General features: G+C 38.2%; 1 protein-coding gene across 3 annotated transcripts in view; it reads left to right on the top strand.

Annotated features, from left to right (window-relative positions):
• The window catches only part of IL12RB2 (interleukin 12 receptor subunit beta 2), a 74,292-nt gene that overhangs the window by 13,997 nt on the left and 40,154 nt on the right, over positions 1-20,141 (top strand). For 2 of the 3 annotated variants that reach the window (XM_054691802.1, XM_037501061.1), the window contains exons 4-7: positions 3,618-3,732; positions 4,121-4,305; positions 5,449-5,591; positions 9,962-10,112. In XM_054691802.1, coding sequence (XP_054547777.1) covers positions 3,618-3,732; positions 4,121-4,305; positions 5,449-5,591; positions 9,962-10,112 — 594 coding nt within the window. The remainder of the gene's footprint in view (positions 1-3,617; positions 3,733-4,120; positions 4,306-5,448; positions 5,592-9,961; positions 10,113-20,141) is intronic. The other variant, XM_037501062.1, reaches the window with a different exon arrangement.

Genomic DNA, 20,141 nt, shown 5'->3' with positions numbered 1-20,141 from the left:
AGTTTGATCTCTTACCAGACCAGCATTACATATTTGTATTAGACATTCTCAACCCTGTGATGTCAAGTCCATGTGTCCACAGTGCTACTGTCATTTTCTTCTTTTTAGCAATGCATTGCCTTGGAAGTCGGCACCCTGGCAGATGTCCTTAGCCCTTCCATTTCACTTCTTAGCTTTTTTTTTTTTTCTTTTCCATCCAGAATACTGTTCACCTACGTAGTTGTAAGAGTTTGCAGCACCTGAAGGTCTATGGAGAAGGTGACGAGTATCTATCCTGGTGCAACTCAGTTAGGTGGTGTTGCCAGAACGTTGCTTGTGCAGTGTGCTCAAGTGGTAACTGCACCATCAAATCGCTGTTCTTTGAGCAATTTTAGCACCTTTGAGGTGGAGAACTGACTGGAAGCCAACACCTTTTTCTGAGTATGCCTAGTCATTCCAAGAAAAGACACAATGAATATTGGTTTCACCCAGTATAGTAAGCTTAATCCTAATTAGTGAGGGAGTAAGCAGCTCATTTTCTATTTTGGGGTTAAGTGATAGTTCATAGTGCCACTGTGTGTCTTCAGAAAGCCTGTTGTAAAGTTAGCTGGTTTTTTAGAACTAGTGATAGGCAAACAAAATGTCAGCCTTTTCTGCCGCCCCTTCCTGGGCCTTGCCTGCTCTGCTGCCAAGAGCTCATCAAACTGTGTAGTAACTGAACACCCAATGCTCTGCTCAACCTCATGAGATTCATCCACAAACTAGTTAGAAAATCAAGGCAGTAAATGAAAGACAGCACATTTTTGTGTGGTTGATTTCAATGTATACTTGGCTGCTATTTCTGAAAGCTATTTTTCTAAGATTTTTTTATTCCCCTTAATAAGACTTTTTTTTAAAAAAAAAGATTTATTTATTTATGCTTGCATGCATTCAAGCACTGGGTACAGTCAGAAGCGCAGGAGGGTGAGAGAATTCACCGAAGGTGGAGCGGAGAGCAGAGCAGGCGGAAGGACCGAAGTACACTGCTGAGGGGAACAGCGGGTGGCAGGAGAGGTCTGTGCACCATGTGGGACCCTCCTCCGGTGGCTGGGGAGCAGCCAGGGAGGAGCCGGGGAGGAGCCGGGGATCGAATCGGGGATCGAACTGGGGATCGAACTGGGGATCGAACCGGCGCTGCAGTGGCTGCGGGCAGCTTCGCAACCTAGCGCTCAACCATTGCGCCACTGGGGAGGCCCAATAAGTAAGACTTTTTAAAACAATAATAACCATATAATGATGCACACCTGAAACCTATGTAAAGTTACATGCAATGTTACTTCAATAAAATTTTTTTAAGAAAGAAGTAGTAGTGATTGCACAAGAATTATGGATATATTTAACATTACAGGATCATGCATTTTAAAATGGTTAATGCATTTAAAAATGGTTATTTAGTGGTTTTTGCCACAATTAAAGATTAAGAAGAAAAAATTTGTAACAGTATGATTTACTTTAACAAACAATAATAACATAATATTCATAACAATTTTTTAGGAACTATTTTAATTTTTGTAGGCTTTGATTTCTGTCCTTCTTGGCATCAGCTATTACACATTTGCATTGAAGAGAATTGGGTCTGGTTTCTCCTGGGATAGTCTCTGCCTAAACCAAATCCCTGGCTGAAGTAGATACCTTGACTTCATGGTCCAGGGAATTCACAATGATAAAGTTAACTTGATTTGTAAGTAAAAGCTGTGGTCTTTAAAATGAGTCTTTGCAAACTTTTAGGAGTGAAGGTGAAGGTGAGAAATTACTTTTTCATTATGTAAAAGTACCATGTACTGGGCCTCCCCCATGGCACAGCGGTTGAGCACTGGGTTGAGAAGCTGTCCGCAGCCTCTGCAGCACCGATTCGGTCCCCGGCCACCAGTGAGGGTCCCACATGGTGCGCAGACTCTCCTGCCGCCTGCTGCTCCCCTCAGTAGTGTATTACGTTGGTCTGCCTGCTCTGCTCTCCCTTCTGGCTCTGGTGAATTCTCTCACCCTCCCGCACTTCTGACTGTACCCAGTGCTTATATAAATAAATAAATAAATCTTTAAAAAAAAAAAATGGACATTCCTCAGAAATTGATATTTAAAAAAAAAAAAAGTACCATGTACTTTACATCTCCTTTGGTCATCAAAAGGCCCTAAGAAGGGGCCTCCGTGGTGGCGCAAGGGGTTAAGACGCAACTTATGAAGCTATCTGCAGCCTCTGCAGCACGAGTTCAATCCCCAGCTGGCCAGGGAGCAACCCACATGACGAAGCAGACCTCTCCTGTCTCACTCTTGTATGCATAAATAAATAAATCTTTTTAAAAAAAAAATATAGATTCAGAGATCCCCTTTCTGATTCCATGCAGTTCAGAAGTCACTGTTTCACTACTCTAGCACAAAACTGGAGGCTAAATATCAGAGGGTCACAGAACTAGTTTCAACCAGTTCAGTTGAGATTAACTGTACCATACTGTAAAACAGAGGGATTAAAGGACATTTGCAGGTAGCTCCCTTCAGGCCTTTTCCCTCCCCCAAACAGATTAGAAATTCCTTTTCTGGGAAGTGTGACTAGGCCAAGAGGAAATATCTAAAGTTAGTGACAACACAAGTTCCCAAGAAAACCTAGCCAGATCACCTGGAGTTAAACCCAGAGTTTAGCCCTGGGTCATGTGCCCTTCAACTGACAATCACACAGCTTTATTCTATCACTTAATACCCCACTCCTATATTTGAATTAAACTGCAAGATACCTTTTACTACTTTGTATCAAGGAAAACTTAGGGAAATTTCCAAAATGAAGGACAGAAACCAAAACCAGCATATGGAACAAAGCATATAAGCTAAGTAGAAAAAATAGAGTGTATTAAGGGAAGCCATGTTGAAAAATAAAAACTATTCTTCATACCCTTAGAGAATTAAGAGAGAATTTTGCAACAGAACAAAAATAGGATGGAAGGAACCATATATGTTGTAGTTCCATGGCTAGCACTGTACCAAGCCCATGGGGGGTACTCAGTGTCTATGTACCTAAAAAATTAATTTATAAATGTTCAAAAAGTGCTCCAAGTGATGCTACAGATATCAGATTTAGATGGTACAGCCCATAAGAACGCAACAAAGACCACTGTCTTGGTAGTAAATATCAGTTCACTGGAGGAATAGGCTTCACTCTAAAAAAGTGACCTCATTACCAGGGGTAAGAACTAACACTGCATGTTTATCTGTCAGAGAGATGGTAGAATATGTTGTTGATTTGGACTCAGGTCGACTATGCCTGGACTGAAATAGTTTTATAATCTTGGGCAACATTCTTTAAGTCTTCGTTTTCTCTTTACTATAACAATAGTGTATGTACTTAATGTAGTTGCTATGCACAAAAATACTTAGTGTAGGACTCAGTAGATAGTCAGTGTCTGGTCCATATTCTCTATTAATACTATTGTTATTGGAAGAAATTCATGCCTCAGAGGGAAATCTAAACTTAATGAAATCTGAAATAGCTTCCAGCTATCTGGGTATGGGCAACAGCAGTATTGTTATCTTGTTGGCAAATACTACCAGGACAATTGAAATATCACCTCTATTCAATTCAAACTATGAGGGTTTGCTCTTTCTTTTTAAAGTTGTTCCTGAACAACCTCAGAACTTGTCTTGTATACAGAATGGAGAACATGGGACAGTGACCTGCACCTGGGAAAGAGGACGCAACACACATCTGTTTACTACGTATACTTTACAGTGAGTAAGAAATTATGTTTTTGTAGCTGTTTTGTAGGTCTGCTCTTATTAGAGAGAAAAGGTAATAGTTCCATATAATTAGGTACATTAAAAAACGATAGTGTTAAATCAATTAAAACTGATTCATTCATCTGTAGTGTGAGAACTGATATCATGGGTCTGAATTCTAGGTCCAAGTTTTGAATATTCTTCCCTACCCTAGTAAGCTTAAACTGTTGGCCCCTATTTATTACTTAGAATACAAATTTTTCCATAGTTTATCCCCTAGTAATAAGACTAACCTTAAAAGTTTTCTAGAATTTTAAATATTTGAACATTTTACTCTTTTGTGCTGAAAGGAGAAAGCATATAAAGTATCTTGCTAAACACAATTATCTATTGTTTACAGGTTAAATGGACCAAAAAATCTCACTTGGCAAAAGCAATGTAATGGTAATTATTGTGACCGTTTGAACCTTGGAATCAACCTAATCCCTGAATCATCTGAATCCAATTATACAGCCAAAGTTATGGCTGTCAATAAACTTGGAAGTGCATCTTCATTTCCATCTGTGTTCACCTTCTTAGACATAGGTACGTCTTATCTTACTTTTTTTAGGTGTTACTCTTGGCACATCTCTCAAATATCCTCTGTATGATTGTTTCAAAGGGGACAGAGGTTGATAGAAAGTGGCCAAGACACCTGAACAGAGGGTAGGTGTTACTTCAATACAAGTAAAAATGCATGGAGATGGCTATATATTTCTCTGTTGGAGAAATTTGAGCTTCTGACTTCACATTCCATGAAGGCACCAGTCTCCAGTGACTGCCTCTGGCTGAGGAGAGGATCCTATGAGGTTATTCAAGAAACTCACTGTAGGCCCTTGGCAGAAGTGTCTTTTTACCTTCATGGATACCTGTGGACCTGCTGGGCTAGAACAGCCAGGTACAAACTATAAAGCATATCAAGATACAAATGCATGTTGCTCTGAGAATATTTATCTCGATCCCTTCGTTAGCTTAGGAACTGCAGTGAGTCAGTCCCAGTACATTTCTGAGCAGATATAATTGGTCCAGTTAAATCAGAGGCCCGTCTCAGGTATCTCCAACAGTTTGGCTATTTCAGGCAGGACGAGGCTTCTCACTTGCCTGAAGCTCTGTCCTTACATTAGGTGTCTCTCTTCTCTCTTTCCACAGTACCTCTTTGCATACATATTGCTAACTATGAGTCTGGGAACATTCACTATACATCTTCCATCACACTCTCCCCATTCTATTTTCCACCTCTTTCCATTGACTGTTCATCTCTCTGCCACCTTCTTTTTCCTCTTATTCTTTCTTTTTTGCCTTTCTTATGATGTTTTTCCTACCAACACTTCTTTGCATCCTCATCCTGAGGTAGTCAATACTGGCAATCTCTCTCTTCTCAGCCCTTGACCTCTCAAAATCGGCACTCAGTTTTCTTTAGAGCATTGAGTTAAGAGGGAACAACACTAACACAAACCTTCGTGGTAATTTATTTGGTAAAGAATAAAGGTAGATTATAGGGAATTATTTTAATAATTTAGAAGTAAACCAAACTTTTTTTCTTTCTAAAAGTTAGCAAATTCTCTTTTGTTTTTTACCATATTTAGTGTTGCTGCATCTTAGAAATGAAGGAACAGTTTTGTTCAGTTCTTTATAATTCATAGCAATACATATGACCATTGTGAAGCCTTTGTTTGTCCTTGTGACTAGTGAGGCCTCTTCCTCCGTGGGACATCAGAATCAGATTTGTAAATGATTCTGTGAGAAGATGCATCCTTCAATGGAAAGATGAAGAACTGGTGCAATTTAATCGACTCAGATATCGGCCCGTTAACAGCACATTCTGGAATATGGTAATGGTCTTTAGAGTGAAGGGTGGATATAATAGAGGTTCTAAGTCTTACTGCACAGAATCTGTCTTTTCACACCAGTAAAATACAGACTTTAAAATATTTAGTCAAATAGTATGCATTAGAGGTATACCAGAAATATATATCCACTTCTATTAATTAAGAAATAGCTTGAATTTTGATCACTGATTCTGAAATTGTTTAAGCCACAGGCTTCAGTAAACCAACATGATATTTTTCAATTTATTCAATTTATTCCTCATCTCTTCTTGTTATTCAACCCTCTGCCCCATTATTACATTTTATTAATTTTTAAATATATTGGAAAGAGAAGAATTAGAGAATATCCATAGAAGCTTATATTAAATTGAATATTGCAAAGCTAAAGCTCCACACCTTGATATAATATTAGGCATTAATTTTTTTTACAAGAAAAAGTCTAGGATTATAATTTCTTCTGGTAGCTTTGTAAAAATATAATGCCTTACGAGCCTCCCTGGTGTTGCAAGTGGTTAAGATACAACCTATAAAGCTGTCCGCAGCCACTGCAGCATGAGTTCCATTCCTGGCCAAGGAGCTGCCCACATGGCACAGGAGACCTCTCCTGACTCGCCCACTGCTCCCCTCAGCAGTGTGCTTCGGTCAGTCTGTCTGTTCTGACTCTGGTGTACCCCAGCTCTTGTATGCATAAATAAGTAAATCTTTAAAAAAATGTTTAAAAATATAATGCCTTATAATAATAACAAAGAATCAGTTTCACATATAGCTAATAATCAAAGGGTATAATAATTAAATATTTCTGGTATAATTTTCTTTTTTTATGTTTAACTTTTTTGCAGAATTACCAAATTCCTTTTCCACAGTGGCTGCATCATTTTACATTCCTGCTAACAATGTATGAGTGTTTCAATTTCTCTATGTCCTTGCCAATGCTTCATTTTCTTTTTTAAAAAAAGTGGGTATGAATTAATTTATTTTTCATTTCTTTCCCCTCCCCAACCCTTATATTTCCTGTCCATTTCTCCCTCCCCTCCTCTTAGCTTCATATCCCTTACTGACCTTATTAATATCTACTAGTTTTTTAATATTTTACTTAGTCAAATCATCTATTATATAAATGTTCAGGGGGTGTTGATTTTTTTGTCATTCTCACTTGCTTTTCTAGACATAATTCCCAGAGACTCCCTCCATTTTTCTGTAAACAGCTGTATTTTAATCTTTCCTTTTAGCTGAGCAGTATTCCATAATGTGGGTATGCCACATCTTCTTGATTCACTCACCTATTGAGGGGCATTTAGGCTGCTTCTGCATCCTAACTATTATAAATAGTGCTCCAGTAAACGTTGTAGAGCATAAAATTTTTTGCATGGATGCTTTCATGTTCTTTTGATAGAAGCCCAAGAATGGGATTTGTGAATCATACATTATTTCCATTTTTAGTTTTTTAAGACGAATCCAGACTGCTTTCCATAATGATTGCATCAAGTTTACATTCCCACTAACTGCATAATAGTGTTCTTCATTCTCCACATCTCCTTCAATACTTGTTGTTGAGGGTCTTTTTAATGTGTTATTCACACAGGTATGAGGTGGTGTTTCATTGTGGTTTTAGACCTGCATCTCTTTTTTTTGTTTGTTTTTGTTTTTTATTTTATGTATTTTTTACATCACTTTTCATTTTTGCACAATGTATGCATTTTCATCTTGGTTATAGTCCCCGTACAATTCCCACCCCTACTCGTTTTGATCCTACTCCCTCCTTCCCCCCATAGTGTATCTCTGGTTTATAGTTGCTTGTTAACCGGCATCTCTTATTGGATGTGGTGATGAACATTTTTTCATATATCTAATGGCCTTCTGGATATCCTTTTGGGTAATTGCTCATATTTGCTGCTACTACAACCCATTTGCTGCTTGGGTTGTTTGTTTTTCTGTTGACTTTTATACTTTTTAACTATGTATCTTCAATATTGACCCCTTGTTTGTTATATATTGTGTGAATATATTCTCCCATTCAATATGCTGTCTTTTTAATCTTCTTACTTTTTTTTTCACTATGTAAAAGCTTTTTAACTTGAGGTAATGCCAATTGCTTTTTTTCGCTTTTAATTCCCTTGCCATAGAGATTGATTTTCCAAAAACATCTTTAACATCTTTTAGCATCATGAAACAGATTGCAATGTTTTCTCCTATATATTTTGTTTGTTGCAGGCCTTATATCTAAATCTTTAATCCATTTGGGTTTTATCTTTGTGTATGGAGTTAGAGAATGACCCAACTGCATTCTTTTATGTGTGGCCCTCCAGTTTTACCAGATCTATTTATTTATTTTTTAAAAAATATTTATTTTATTTTATGCATACAAGAGCTGGGGCACAGGCCAGAGGTGTGGGGGGTGAGAGGATTCACCAGAAACAGAGTGGAGAACAGAACAGGCAGATTGACCAAAGCACACTGCTGAGAGGAGCAGCAGGCGAGTCAGGAGAGGTCTGCTGCGCCGTGTGGGTTGCTCCCTGGCCAGCTGGGGGATGACTCTCGTGCTGCAGTGGCTGCAGACAGCTTCATAGGTTGCATCTTAACCCCTTGTGCCACCAGGGAGGTCCCAGATCCATTTATTAAAGAGGCTCTCCTTTCCCCATTTATGACTGTGGCTGCTTTATCATAGATGAGGTATTGGTATGTATGTGGAGTTATTTCAGAGCTTTCTATTCTGTTCCACTGACTCTTGTATCTATTTTTGTGCAAATGCCATAGTGTTTTTATTTATTTATTGGGTAAAATATTTACATTTTGATCATCAGTGACAACATAGACATTAGAGTTCTAGTTCAAACTTACAAGTGTGATTTTTTAAAATTTTATTTTATTTTTACCATATTGTTTTTAATTGTGTTGCTTTATAGTTAAGTTTGATGTCAGGTAATGTGATGCCTCCATTTCTCTTTTTTCCTCAGGATTGCTTTTGCTATCTTTTGTTGTTACATGTAAATTTCAATATTGTTTTATACTATTTCTTTGAAAAATATTGTTAGTATTTTGATGGGTATTTCAGTAAATTTACATAACTCTTTGGGCAGGATAGTCATTTTGATTGTATTGATTCTTCCCATCTGTTAGCATATTATGTCCTTCCATCTCCTTATGCCACTGAGTCTTTTAAAAACATCTTATAGTTCTTGTTGTATAGGTCCTTCACCTCCATAGTTAAGTTAATCCCTAAGTATTTGATTCTTTTTGAAGCAATTGTAATTGGAGTTATTTTCTTGATTTCTTTTTCTTCTTGTTTATTGTATATAAAACTGCTTTGGATTTTTGTGTGTTGATTTTGTTACCTGACAATTTGCTATATTCATCTATTGTTTCTAATAGCTTTTTGGTGGTCTCTTTAGGGTTTTCTCCATACAATATATTGTCTGTGAACAGTGATTGCTTTAGTTCTTATTTTCCAGTTTGGATTCCCATTATTTCCTAGTTTTTGATAGCTCTGTCCAAAACCTCTAATACAAAGTTAAACTGAAGTGCTGACCGTGGGCATCTTTGTCTTATTTCTGATCTTGAAGGGAAAACAATTTTTCACCTGTTAAATATTACATTGGCTGTTGGTTTATAATAGATGGCTTTATTCTATTGAGGTAGGTTCTTAAATTTTCTTATATCATTAAATTTTTCTTTTTGAAGTCAGTTCTGTGTCTGTGTTAAAACAATAATCCCATTCTAACTGTGACCAAATAAAAAATGATATCTAATTTAGAAACTTCTCTAAACCTTTTTGAAAATTGGTGGTTTTCCATATACATTCTTGTTGAGATAATATTGGTTTATAAACTGTTCCCACTGTACAGCACTGTAATTCTACATCTGTAAATACTGCTTTATGATCAGTGCCAAAAACTCTAGTTTCCACCCATCACCATTCATTTGTTCCCCTTTATACAATTCACCCACTACCCTGCCCCTTTTCCCTCTGTTAATCACCAGTTTTCTGTACTTAAGAGTTTATTTGTCCATTTGATTTGTTTCCATATAAACTACATATGAATGATAGCATATGGTTTTTGTTTTTCTCCATTAGTAGCTTTTTTACTTTCTTTACTCTTTTTTTCAGCTGCTTTCAGGACCCCTCTGGGTACCCACATAGATGAAACTTTCTTAGTCCCATGAGTTTTTTGGGCTTTGTCCTTTAGAGAAGCTATTATTTTATATTAACATCATTTATATTGTGTAACCCAGTCACTGATATTTCTCCTAATTGAACAACAGATCTGAAAAAAAAGGTTATGTGGTCTCTGGTTGAATTTCTTACCTTTATGTTAAAAATTCTCTCAAATAATTTAGTACTAATAGGCACCTTTCAAAATCTTACCTGATTCAAGGTTAATGCTACAAATGTCAAAGGAAGACATGACTTGCTGGACCTGATGCCATTTGCAATGTATGAATTTCAGATTTCCTCTAAAATACATCTTTACAAAGGTAGTTGGAGTAACTGGAGTGAATCCTTGAGAACACAAACACCAGAAGAAGGTATGTATCAATAAAGATGGGGGAGGGTAGAAAGAAAAGAGAAGATGATGTAATGGAATAGAATTTTTAAAGTATTGGTACTGAATCAACAAGTATTAATGCCATAATTATCAAGTTCATTTTGATTCTAATCCAAATACTGTGACTGCCCAGGGATATATGTTTATATTGCTAGAAAATGTTTAAAATTAGGTATATCTTATACCCATTTTCTGCGTGTTTGCAATTTGGCTATAAATTTATGTCTCAGTAATGTTTGGTTATTACTCCTATGTCTATATTGATACTATCGCTGTAACTCTTTTATTCCACAAAGCTAATCAGTAATAAATTTCATTCCTTTATAGTCAAACCTTGATATATTTTACCTTTGAGATTGTCCCAAAATTATTATTACCCCCTGAGCCTACAAGCTTGATAAAAAGTAGACATCTGGGGACATAACATTTAAAAATAAAACTTAATATCCAGAAATCCTCTCTCCTCCAAATACTGCAGTACTGCTCTCTTTCAAGCCTCTGATTTTCACTGCTCAGATGAGTACCACCAGATTGCTCATGGCTATGAAAAGGATAGCAAATATATTTTTCATTCTAATGCACTTTTGAAGGGTAATTATTGGGAAGATAATTTTTTTCTATGTAATCAAATATTTTATTGAAGCAAAAATACTTATATGGGGCCTCTCTGGTGGCATAAGGGTTAAGATGCAACCTATGAAGCTATCGGCAGCCACTGCAGCACAAGTTCAATTCCCGGCCAGCCAGGGAGCAACCCACATGGCACAGCAGACCTCTCCTGACTCGCCCCACTGCTCCCCTCAGCAGTGTACTTTGGTCAATCTGCCTGTTTTGTTCCCCACTCTGTCTCTGGTGAATCCTCTCACCCCCTCCCCACACCTCTGGCCTGTACCCCAGCTCTTGTATGCATAAATAAATAAATCTTTTAAAAAATGCTTATATGAACTTTATACCAATACAGCAAATCTTTGGAGATACAAGAAATAGTCATCTATATACTAGTTTTCAAAAGCACTCAACTAGTGATATAGTATAGAGCTTTTCAGAATTGGTGTAAATTTGGCGCACAAAGTTATTGGCATATAATTCAATGCTTTATTATCTGGAGATTTTGAAGTTTTTTTTTAAGATTTGTTTTATTTATTTATGCATACAAGAGCTGGGGTGCAGGCCAGAGGTGCAGGATGAGAGGATTCACCAGAGACAGAGTGGGGAGCAGAACAGGCAGATTGACTGAAATACACCACTGAGGGGAGCAGTGGGCAAGACAGGAGAGGTCTGCTATGCCATGTGGGTTAGCTCCCTGGCCAGGGATTGGGAATTGAACTTGTGCTGCAGTGGCTGCTGATAGCTTCATAGTTCTGAGACTTAACGTCTTATGCCACCAAGGAGGCCCCGATTTTGAAGTATTGATGTGAGAAATTTCCAAATGCTTATTTGTAAAACTTGGGGGTAAGCATACATGTAAACTAGCCTTGTGATTAAGTTCTGTTCATTTTCCATGAGCTACTAATGATTTTTGGTAACTGACTACACTAATCAGTGGTATTGTAATGATATTCAAAGACCTAAAAACCCTGTTAATAAAATATAATATGTAGTATTGAGATTGTAGAATAGTTGTATGTTCTTCCTTTATATTAATTTCACTCCTCTATTTAAAAAAATAATATTTTGAAATGACTTCCTCCAATAAATTAGAATTTATTCCCTCTCATTTCATAATAAAATCTCTTAAATAAATGTTAAGCCACTTGCTTCATTTTAAATGTTTGTTATTTTTATAATACAATGATTACTCTTACTAACATTTGGTTATACATAGTCAAAGTAATATTTTTTAAAGCCTCATGGATTAGATTTTTTTCATACATAGTACAGATAAAATTCTTGAAAATGGGACATATTTTATGTGCATGTCCAAGGTATTAGTAAATAGGTTGAGAATTTTGTAAGTTATATCACTTAGGTTAAAGTATAAACTTGGGAAACTCTAGGCTAGTAAATTCTTGTCATTCTTACTCACAGCTGATAATAACCTATTTAGAGTTGTCTGAAAGGTTTTTCCTTTAAGTGTTTGTCTATTGAATTAAAAGCCCTTCATGTTAGGACAGTAACTTTCTCACATCCTATAAAGTAAACCACCATCATAACAATGAAAACAGCAACTCATTATGGTTATGAACTTACAAATGGTTATGAATTGAACCAAGGAAGCTGGCTTGTTCAGAGCATTGCAGGCATTCATAAAGAGAGGAACTCTTTTTCTGAGATATTACCATGTTTACGAAGCTCTGTTGGCTGCCTTTTAATGTCTGAGTCTTCCTTTGTGTGTGTGTTTGATCTTTCTGTGGGTTGGTGTAGGATCTCTTTTCTCTTACTCTAAGCTGCCTGGTTTTCACCTCTCACCACTGTTTCTGTCATCAGTTTCTTTATGAAAAATCAACTGATGTAAACCTAAAAGGTGTGAATTTTTTTTAACACTTCTTCCTTTAACCCTTAAATGAGTACTCACATGTAACTTGGCATTTTAAAAAATTACTCGTAGTAAGCTTTTTATAGTTACTCTCTCAAACTGTGAATGATCTTATGATAGTTTTTTCTTTGCAGCTTCTGCTACTCAAAACTGAGAGCAACATAATTATCTCCTGGTGGACTGGGCGGTAATATTTCAAATCAGCAGAGAATGGGGATGTTTTTATTCCATGTGGCCTTTTCCTGTGTCATTAAATTCAGTTCTGTCATGATCCTCCATGAAAACGCTTTTTAAATGACACCTCGGTAAATGTTTGGAGGAAAGATACCACTTTCCTACGTTTGTGGCGACGGACCCTCAATTGGCATCCATCAAAGGCAGGCCTGATACTGTAGCAAGCAGCCATATTTTACTTCTAGGGGGAAAAACATACTTGTGTTTGGGCTTCATGGTGTCCAGACATGCCTGAGAATATGCCCAGGTATTGGGAGTAAGTGATCTCTCACTGCTTAGATCACCAGGAGACTCCAGAATAAAGAGAAATGCACTATTTTTTTTAGAGCTGATTTCTTCATTAGGTTTTTCTCTGTTCATTCATCATTTTTTAAAGATTTCTTTACCTGTTTTGGTCTTGCTAAACTCTACCACGGAGAGTATAGGAAATGTTACACATATCTACTTGCTCTAGCTGTGGAAAAGGAGTCCTCTCCCATCATGGTGGGTGATGGCATGATGATTGAGAGAACCCCAGAGAGAGAGAAAGTGCAGGGTTGCCAGCTGTAGCCACCCCTCCTCACATTGCAAAGCAGGGCAATTCATTTATTCATTTGTAATTTTTAAATATTGTTAAGATAGGTTAGATGGGAGCAATTAACTTCTAGAAGTTATTCCAATAAATCTACATTTATAAACACTGGAATTTGAATTTTATATACTGTTCACAGGTAACGGAAATGATTCCTCTTTTGATGTGTTTTCAGCATTTTAAAGTGTAAAAACCATGATTAGTTCAGAGGCTATATAAAAACAGGGAGCCATAGTTTGCTGACTTCTAAACTAGCTAAACTTGAAAATAATATACTTGGTGTCTTTTTGCCTGAGAATTGAGGCAATGAGAATAGCTGGTCCATTACCCTTCTACGTGCAAACATTTTCACTATAGGACAAATGCTGTTTGAGAACCAGTGGTAGCCTCTACCCGCTTTTCTTCTTTTGAACTCCTCTAAGCCCAGCACCTACCCTGAGAAAAGTAAATACCTAAGCTCAATATTTGATAAGATGGTGATCACCCCAGTAAGGAAAAATGCTTTCCATGAAGCTGTCCAAACAGAAACAAGTAAAAATAACTATGCTTCTCGTTGGTCTGTGAGGAATGTATGTTTATCAGAAGACATGCCAGGTGCCAGGATACAATGGGAACCAGATCCTCCAATTCAAGGACTTATAGTCTGGCTTCGGATATTAGAAAAAGATTCCTAGAGCAGATGACAACAATAAGAAAGGCAAAGTCAAAGGAAATCTTTTGACCTTCCTCCCTACAGAACAGATGGCCTCCAAGGTCATTGCAGCAGAGGAAGGGGACTGTTTCCTCTTGGAGCACTTGATTCTCTTGAATTCTGTGAAATCTCATGTTGCTAGGTTTTATTCTACCTTTTTGGCCAATTCTTTTTGGTCTCTTTTGCTGATCATCTTTCTGTCCCCAATCTCAATCCTTAGGGCTATCTATATGGGGCCTTCGTATTTTCCCAGTTGACCTCATTTAATACCATGTCTCTAAAACCAGATTGATAAGTAATTGATAGATAGAGAGATAGTTAGGTCAAACTAAAGATTTACCACATAGTTTCAGTTCTGAGATTCAGTTCTGCTCCCCAGAACTCAGATTTGTATTCCAGTCACTTATTCTATATCTCCTCTTACATTGCAGTAGATACCCCAAACCTCATGTAACCTAAACAAAAACTTTAATTTTTTCTCCAAAGCAGTGTTTCTGTTTCAGACTTTCTATCATCATAAATGACATCACTATCTTCCTAGATACCTAAGTCAAAAATTGAGAAATTATTCTTAAATTCTTCCCTTCTCCGTCCCTCTGTATAATCATTTCTCTTAAACATGTTCTACCTTAAGCTTCTTTTTCGTTATTAAGCATAATGATAAAATGAACACTTAGGAACTCAACATTCAGTTTAAATACATCAAATTGTCAGTATATTCTTACCCCTATCCTGCCTATCCAGTGTAACTGCTATCCTGGATCATACATCTATCACTGTCATGCTTTTCTCAATACTTTCAGAAATATTTGCATCTCTAAACAATGTTTGTTTTGGTTGTCTTGGAACTTAATCAGAAGTATATACGGTATGTGATGTTTCACACCTCACTTTTCCCCGTCAGTGTACTCCCACACATGCCTCCAGTGATTTTAGTATGAATGAAAGTCCCTGCTTAATCAAGAAGCAAACTCATCACTTTTTATTTGAGTGTTAAGATATGTATTTCTTTTTAAAAATGGAGCAAGTATTCAACTACATCAAAAACAGAGGTGTGACTATTGGATTTGGCAAATCAGATTATTGCCAACCAGGAGCAGTGTCAGTATTCTTGCCAACCAATTATTATTGCCAACCAATCATAGTGGGATTGGCTGAGAGTGAATGTGAGGTAAAGCAATAAAGACAATGATAACTCTAAACTCTTTAAGAAGTTTCTGTGAAGGGGACCAGAGTTGCAGGGCAGAAGCTGGAACAGGATGTGGTATTTCAAAAGTCTTTGTTTTCATTTTTAGGATAAGAGATAATTCAGTATAGTTACACGATGATGATAAGGGTCCAGCAGAGAGGAAATAAATAATGATTCAGGAAAAGTAGTGATAATTGGGGAGAAAAGGTTCTTGAAAAAATAAGAAAGGATGGAATTAGGATCTCAAGGAATTGGACTTTGAAAGAAGTAGTGATGCTTCATCCATAGTAAAGCCAGAGAGGGTGCTGTGTTAGGGAATTGATGGGGAAGTCTGAAAATTTTTATGGTGGGAAGATGAAGGAAGTCTTGACTGATTGTTTCTTTTTCTCAGTAAAGTGTGAGGAAAAGGTGTCAATTGAGAGAAACAGATAATTTGGAGTGGGCAAGTGGAAGGGTTGATAGTGCTGGCCATTGGGAAGACACACCTGTGTGGCTAATGAGCCACCAAAAATAGTGGCAAAGAGATGGAAAGAGAAAGAGTGAAGTATTAAAAGTCCTCAAAGAAAAGGAGCACTGAGGGGCCTCCCTGGTGGCACAAGGATTGTTAAGCACAGCACTGTGAAGCTGTCCACAGCCTCTGCAGCATGGTTTCCATCCCCTGCCGGCCAGGGAGCTACCCACATGGCGCGGCAGACCTCTCCTGTCTCACCCGCTGCTCCCCTCAGCAGTGCTTTCGGTCTGTCTGCCTATTCTGTTCCCCACTCTGTCTCTAGTGAATCCTCTTACCTCCCGCACCTCTGGCCTGTACCCCAGTTCTTGTATGCATAAATACTTTTTTTAAAAAAAGAAAAGGAGGACTGAGGAGTCTATGGAGGGCTTCCCATGGGGACATAGAAGGTGATAAGATCTGAGGTGAGAACCTACAACTAAAACCATGTTTAATCAAGTAGGTATTTGTAAAATCTGTTTGAGTTGAGTTCTTTGAAGGTATAGTTTAGATATATGTATCATAGCCCAAAGAGCGTGGGACAGGGTGGTAAATGACTTATCTCTATCTTGTCCTGCTCAGAACATGACTTGGATCAAAACATTCTCACTTGTTTTATTTAGTCTGCTGCTTAAAACCTCTCAAAATATGTCTTTTTCACATTTACTTTTTCTTAAACCCCCCAGTTTCACTGTTCTTGGTGATCTTTATACTCCACTGCCTGCTGAAACTTCTTCCCCACTATAGTTCAGGTGCTCTTGTCCATGTCCCCTGTACTTGCCTGGGCTTCAGAGATGGCTGCTGAGCTCAGAAACAACACATAGTTTGGCTTGGATTTGTTTATAACACATACTGTTTCATGGAATCCTAGAATCCTGGGTTTTAGAGTTTAAAGAACCTTCATGGTCATTTAAATCATTTAAGCCATTTAGGTTCTCTTTTTTTCTTATTAGTGACTCCCTTCTTTTTAACCCTACAATTTTGCCTGCTATGTAAGAGGTGCTTACATCTCCGTAGAGCTGTCTTCCATTTCTCCTATGTATATGCTTTTTTTAAAGATTTATTTATTTATGCATACAAGAACTGGGGTACAGGCCAGAGGTGCAGGGGGTGAGAGGATTCACCAGAGACAGAGCGGGGAACACAACAGGCAGATTGACTGAAATACACTGCTGAGGGCAACAGCAGACGAGTCAGCAGAGGTCTGCTGTGCCATGTGGGTTGCTCCCTGGCCGGGGATCGAACTCATGCTACAGTGGCTGTGGACAGCTTCATAGGTTGTGTCTTAACCCCTTGTGCCACCAGGGAGTCCCTCTCCTATTTATATTTTTACATCCATTACTTACACCCATTTGTTAACACTTGGACATGTTGCCCTTTGACTTTCCTTTTCTTGTCTGCCTGTAATTGTTTTATCTGTCTTTTGTTAGAAAACACTGAGATTAGAACTTTAAGTGATTTTGTGAGAGCTGAATGTCAAATATCCTTAAAATATTAGCCCTCACTGTTGCTTTAAGAAGCAGTGGTTTGACAGCCCTGGACATGAAATTTTAGGCTTTGAAAATCATACAGATTCAACTAATGATTTCTCTCCCATAAAGCTTCACTTTGCAGGGGGGCACCATTAAAATTTCCATTTCACTTGCAGTTTAGCCTTTGAAGAGAATATAATTCTAGAATTTGATTCTTAGCTCTGTAATAATCTGTTAGGTTATAGATCTTTAATAAGCAATGAGGGCCTCCCTGGTGGCACAAGGGTTTAAGACACAACTTATGAAGCTATTTGCAGCCACTGCAGCACGAGTTCGACCTCCGCTAGGGAGCTACCCACATGGCACAGCAGACCTCTCCTGTCTCGCCCACTGCTCCTCTCAGCAGTGTATTTCAGCCAGTCTGCCTGTTCTGTTCCCCATTCTGTCTCTGGTGAATCCTCTCACCCCTCAACCCCCGCACCTCTGGCCTGTACCCCAGTTTCTGTATGCATAAATAAATAAATCTTTTAAAAAAATAATAATAAGCGATGAGTGTTCCCTTTACATTTATTACCAACACACATCAGTATGTAAAAACTGAAGACATTTAACGCTGAGGAACAAGTCAACTGTCTGACACTGAATACGTAAGTTTTCAGATCCTGATAATGTGGTCAATGTCTGCATTATGTAGTGTGTAAAGTATTCAGATCTTTACTCCACAAGTGAACTGGCATGAAAGAACAGGGCCTTTGAAGACAGCAAACCTAAGGCTTTTCTCTCAACTTTGCCACTTGTCAGCTCTAAGACTGTTGTAAATCATTTAACCTTTTTCAGTTTCTTTGTCCTCAGCTGTAAAACAGGTATAATCAAATGCACCCCATGCATTTTGTGAGATTAAATGAGATTATGGATATAAAATGTCCAAATAACATTTGGTACAAAGTAGGTGGTTAATAAATGCCAGGTCCCCTGGCCTGTACTTTTCCATCTGGGCTAGCAGAAAAAGCCCTGGACTTTATTCCTGGATAATCCTAAGGGACTGAGAGCATTTTCAGAATGTTTTATAAGCATCTCTTACCTCTCAGTCCTCATTGCAAGAAGACATACTGCCAGTGGTGGGAAGGGGGGCAAAGAAGTGAATACTTAGAAAAAAAAGAGATAAGGATGAGAGAGGCAGGAAGAGGAGGAGATAAAGGAAGAGACAGAACATGAAAGAGGTGTACCTGGTGGGGGCCAGGAGGTGAGATGGAAGTATTACAGAGAAATCATCAGCTTTCTTAGAACCAGACATCTGTGTGGTTCACAATGAAGACTGTAGGAATATGATATGGTAGACCTGTGTCCAAACCTTGGTTTCTCCAATTATTAGTGCTGAGGCTTTGAACAAGTTTCTTAATCTCTTGGCACTGTGGTTTTCAAATGAAGAGAACAGCTAAATTTACTGAGTGCTTACCATGTGTGAGTACTATTCTCTTTGAAGAGCCCCAGGTGATGGATGAAATCGGGATCCTTATTTGACAGGTGAGGAAACTGGCTTAAGAATGCAGTTAACATTTGTTCAGGATCACAGAGCCAGGATTTGTCTGGGTCTGGCTGTGGCTCACCACACTAAAATTGCACCCTGGACTGGGGAGGACAGGAGATCCAACTGAGAGGACCACTGTAAGGCAACCAACCCATACTGGGTAGGTTCATTAACGCTTCTAGCAGCCATGTTGTCTTCATGCTCTTCACCATTCGTAGTTGCTGTACTCCGTCACACTCTCTCACTCTCCGCCGCACTCCTCCATCCTCGACACCGCACCTCCACACTGCACTCTGCTACGCCACCCTTATAAACCCAGTCTCTCAGCCCAGGTGTACCCACCTACGCATGCCCACACCCTACTCCAGGTGCCTGCCATCAGGCATGCATTCAGGGCCGCAAGGATCTATCATTAATCCTAATGGTGAGAGGGCAGAAAAGCCTGATATTTTACCTACCCTACAACCACACAGGAGCTGCCCATAGTATGTACTCATTTTTCTTTCTTTTCTCCTCTCTCTGGCTGCTTGTTTTCTGTTACCCAGGTGGGACTTAATGTTCTGGAAATTTCCATCTGATTAAATGGGACTTGCTGCTCCAAGTGGAACCCCCATGTAATTTCACCTCTAATGTAGTCCAGGTGTCACTGTCAAGCAAGTTAGATTGGTACAGTTGAAGGCTGTTTTCAGTGGTTGCTTCTATTGATTCCACTCCTGGCTGTAAATCAAAATAAATATGATAACGAGAAAAATAAAACTTCACACACACACACACACACACACACACACACACACACATACACCATTGTCTTATGGATTGGTGGTTATTTCTTCTATTGGTTCATACTATTTCGGCATCCAGTAGTTAATAATGCCTCATTTTTTAACAGAGTTGTGCTAGGTATGAGGAATATGAAGGTGAGTGAGATAGGACTTCCCCTTAAGTAGACCCTTGTATGATGATCCTAAAGTCAAATAATTTACTACAACACAGTAAGTTCAGGAGTGGAGCGGAACACAGAGATTGTTATTTGTCTTTTGTATTTTTATAGAATCAAAAAATGTTTTCCTTGTGATGTCTTATTGTATAGAGAATTCTTACTGTACTTCAATTGAAAAAAAAGACACATACTGTCTTTGAGTTATTTAACGAATACATGGTTTTTAAATCTTATTCTTGTTGACTGACAACTCTATATAAATTTCTGGGGTACATCTTCCCAAGCCTTCCCCCACAACCAAAGTTCTATTCCCATTCCCATTGTCAGGCAGACACCCTCTACCCTTCACTCCTACCCTACTTCTCCTCCCATTTTGGTAACTGTCTTTTTCAGAAAGTCAGTTGTTTCTGTTGTGATTTGG

Source organism: Talpa occidentalis, unplaced genomic scaffold (assembly GCF_014898055.3).
Source record: "Talpa occidentalis isolate TD23 unplaced genomic scaffold, MPIMG_talOcc4v2.1 talOcc4.9, whole genome shotgun sequence".
In the NCBI taxonomy this organism is placed as follows: Eukaryota; Metazoa; Chordata; class Mammalia; order Eulipotyphla; family Talpidae; genus Talpa; species Talpa occidentalis.
The sequence above is the reverse complement of the archived record's forward strand: the minus strand, read 5'-3'. Positions and strand labels throughout refer to the sequence as shown.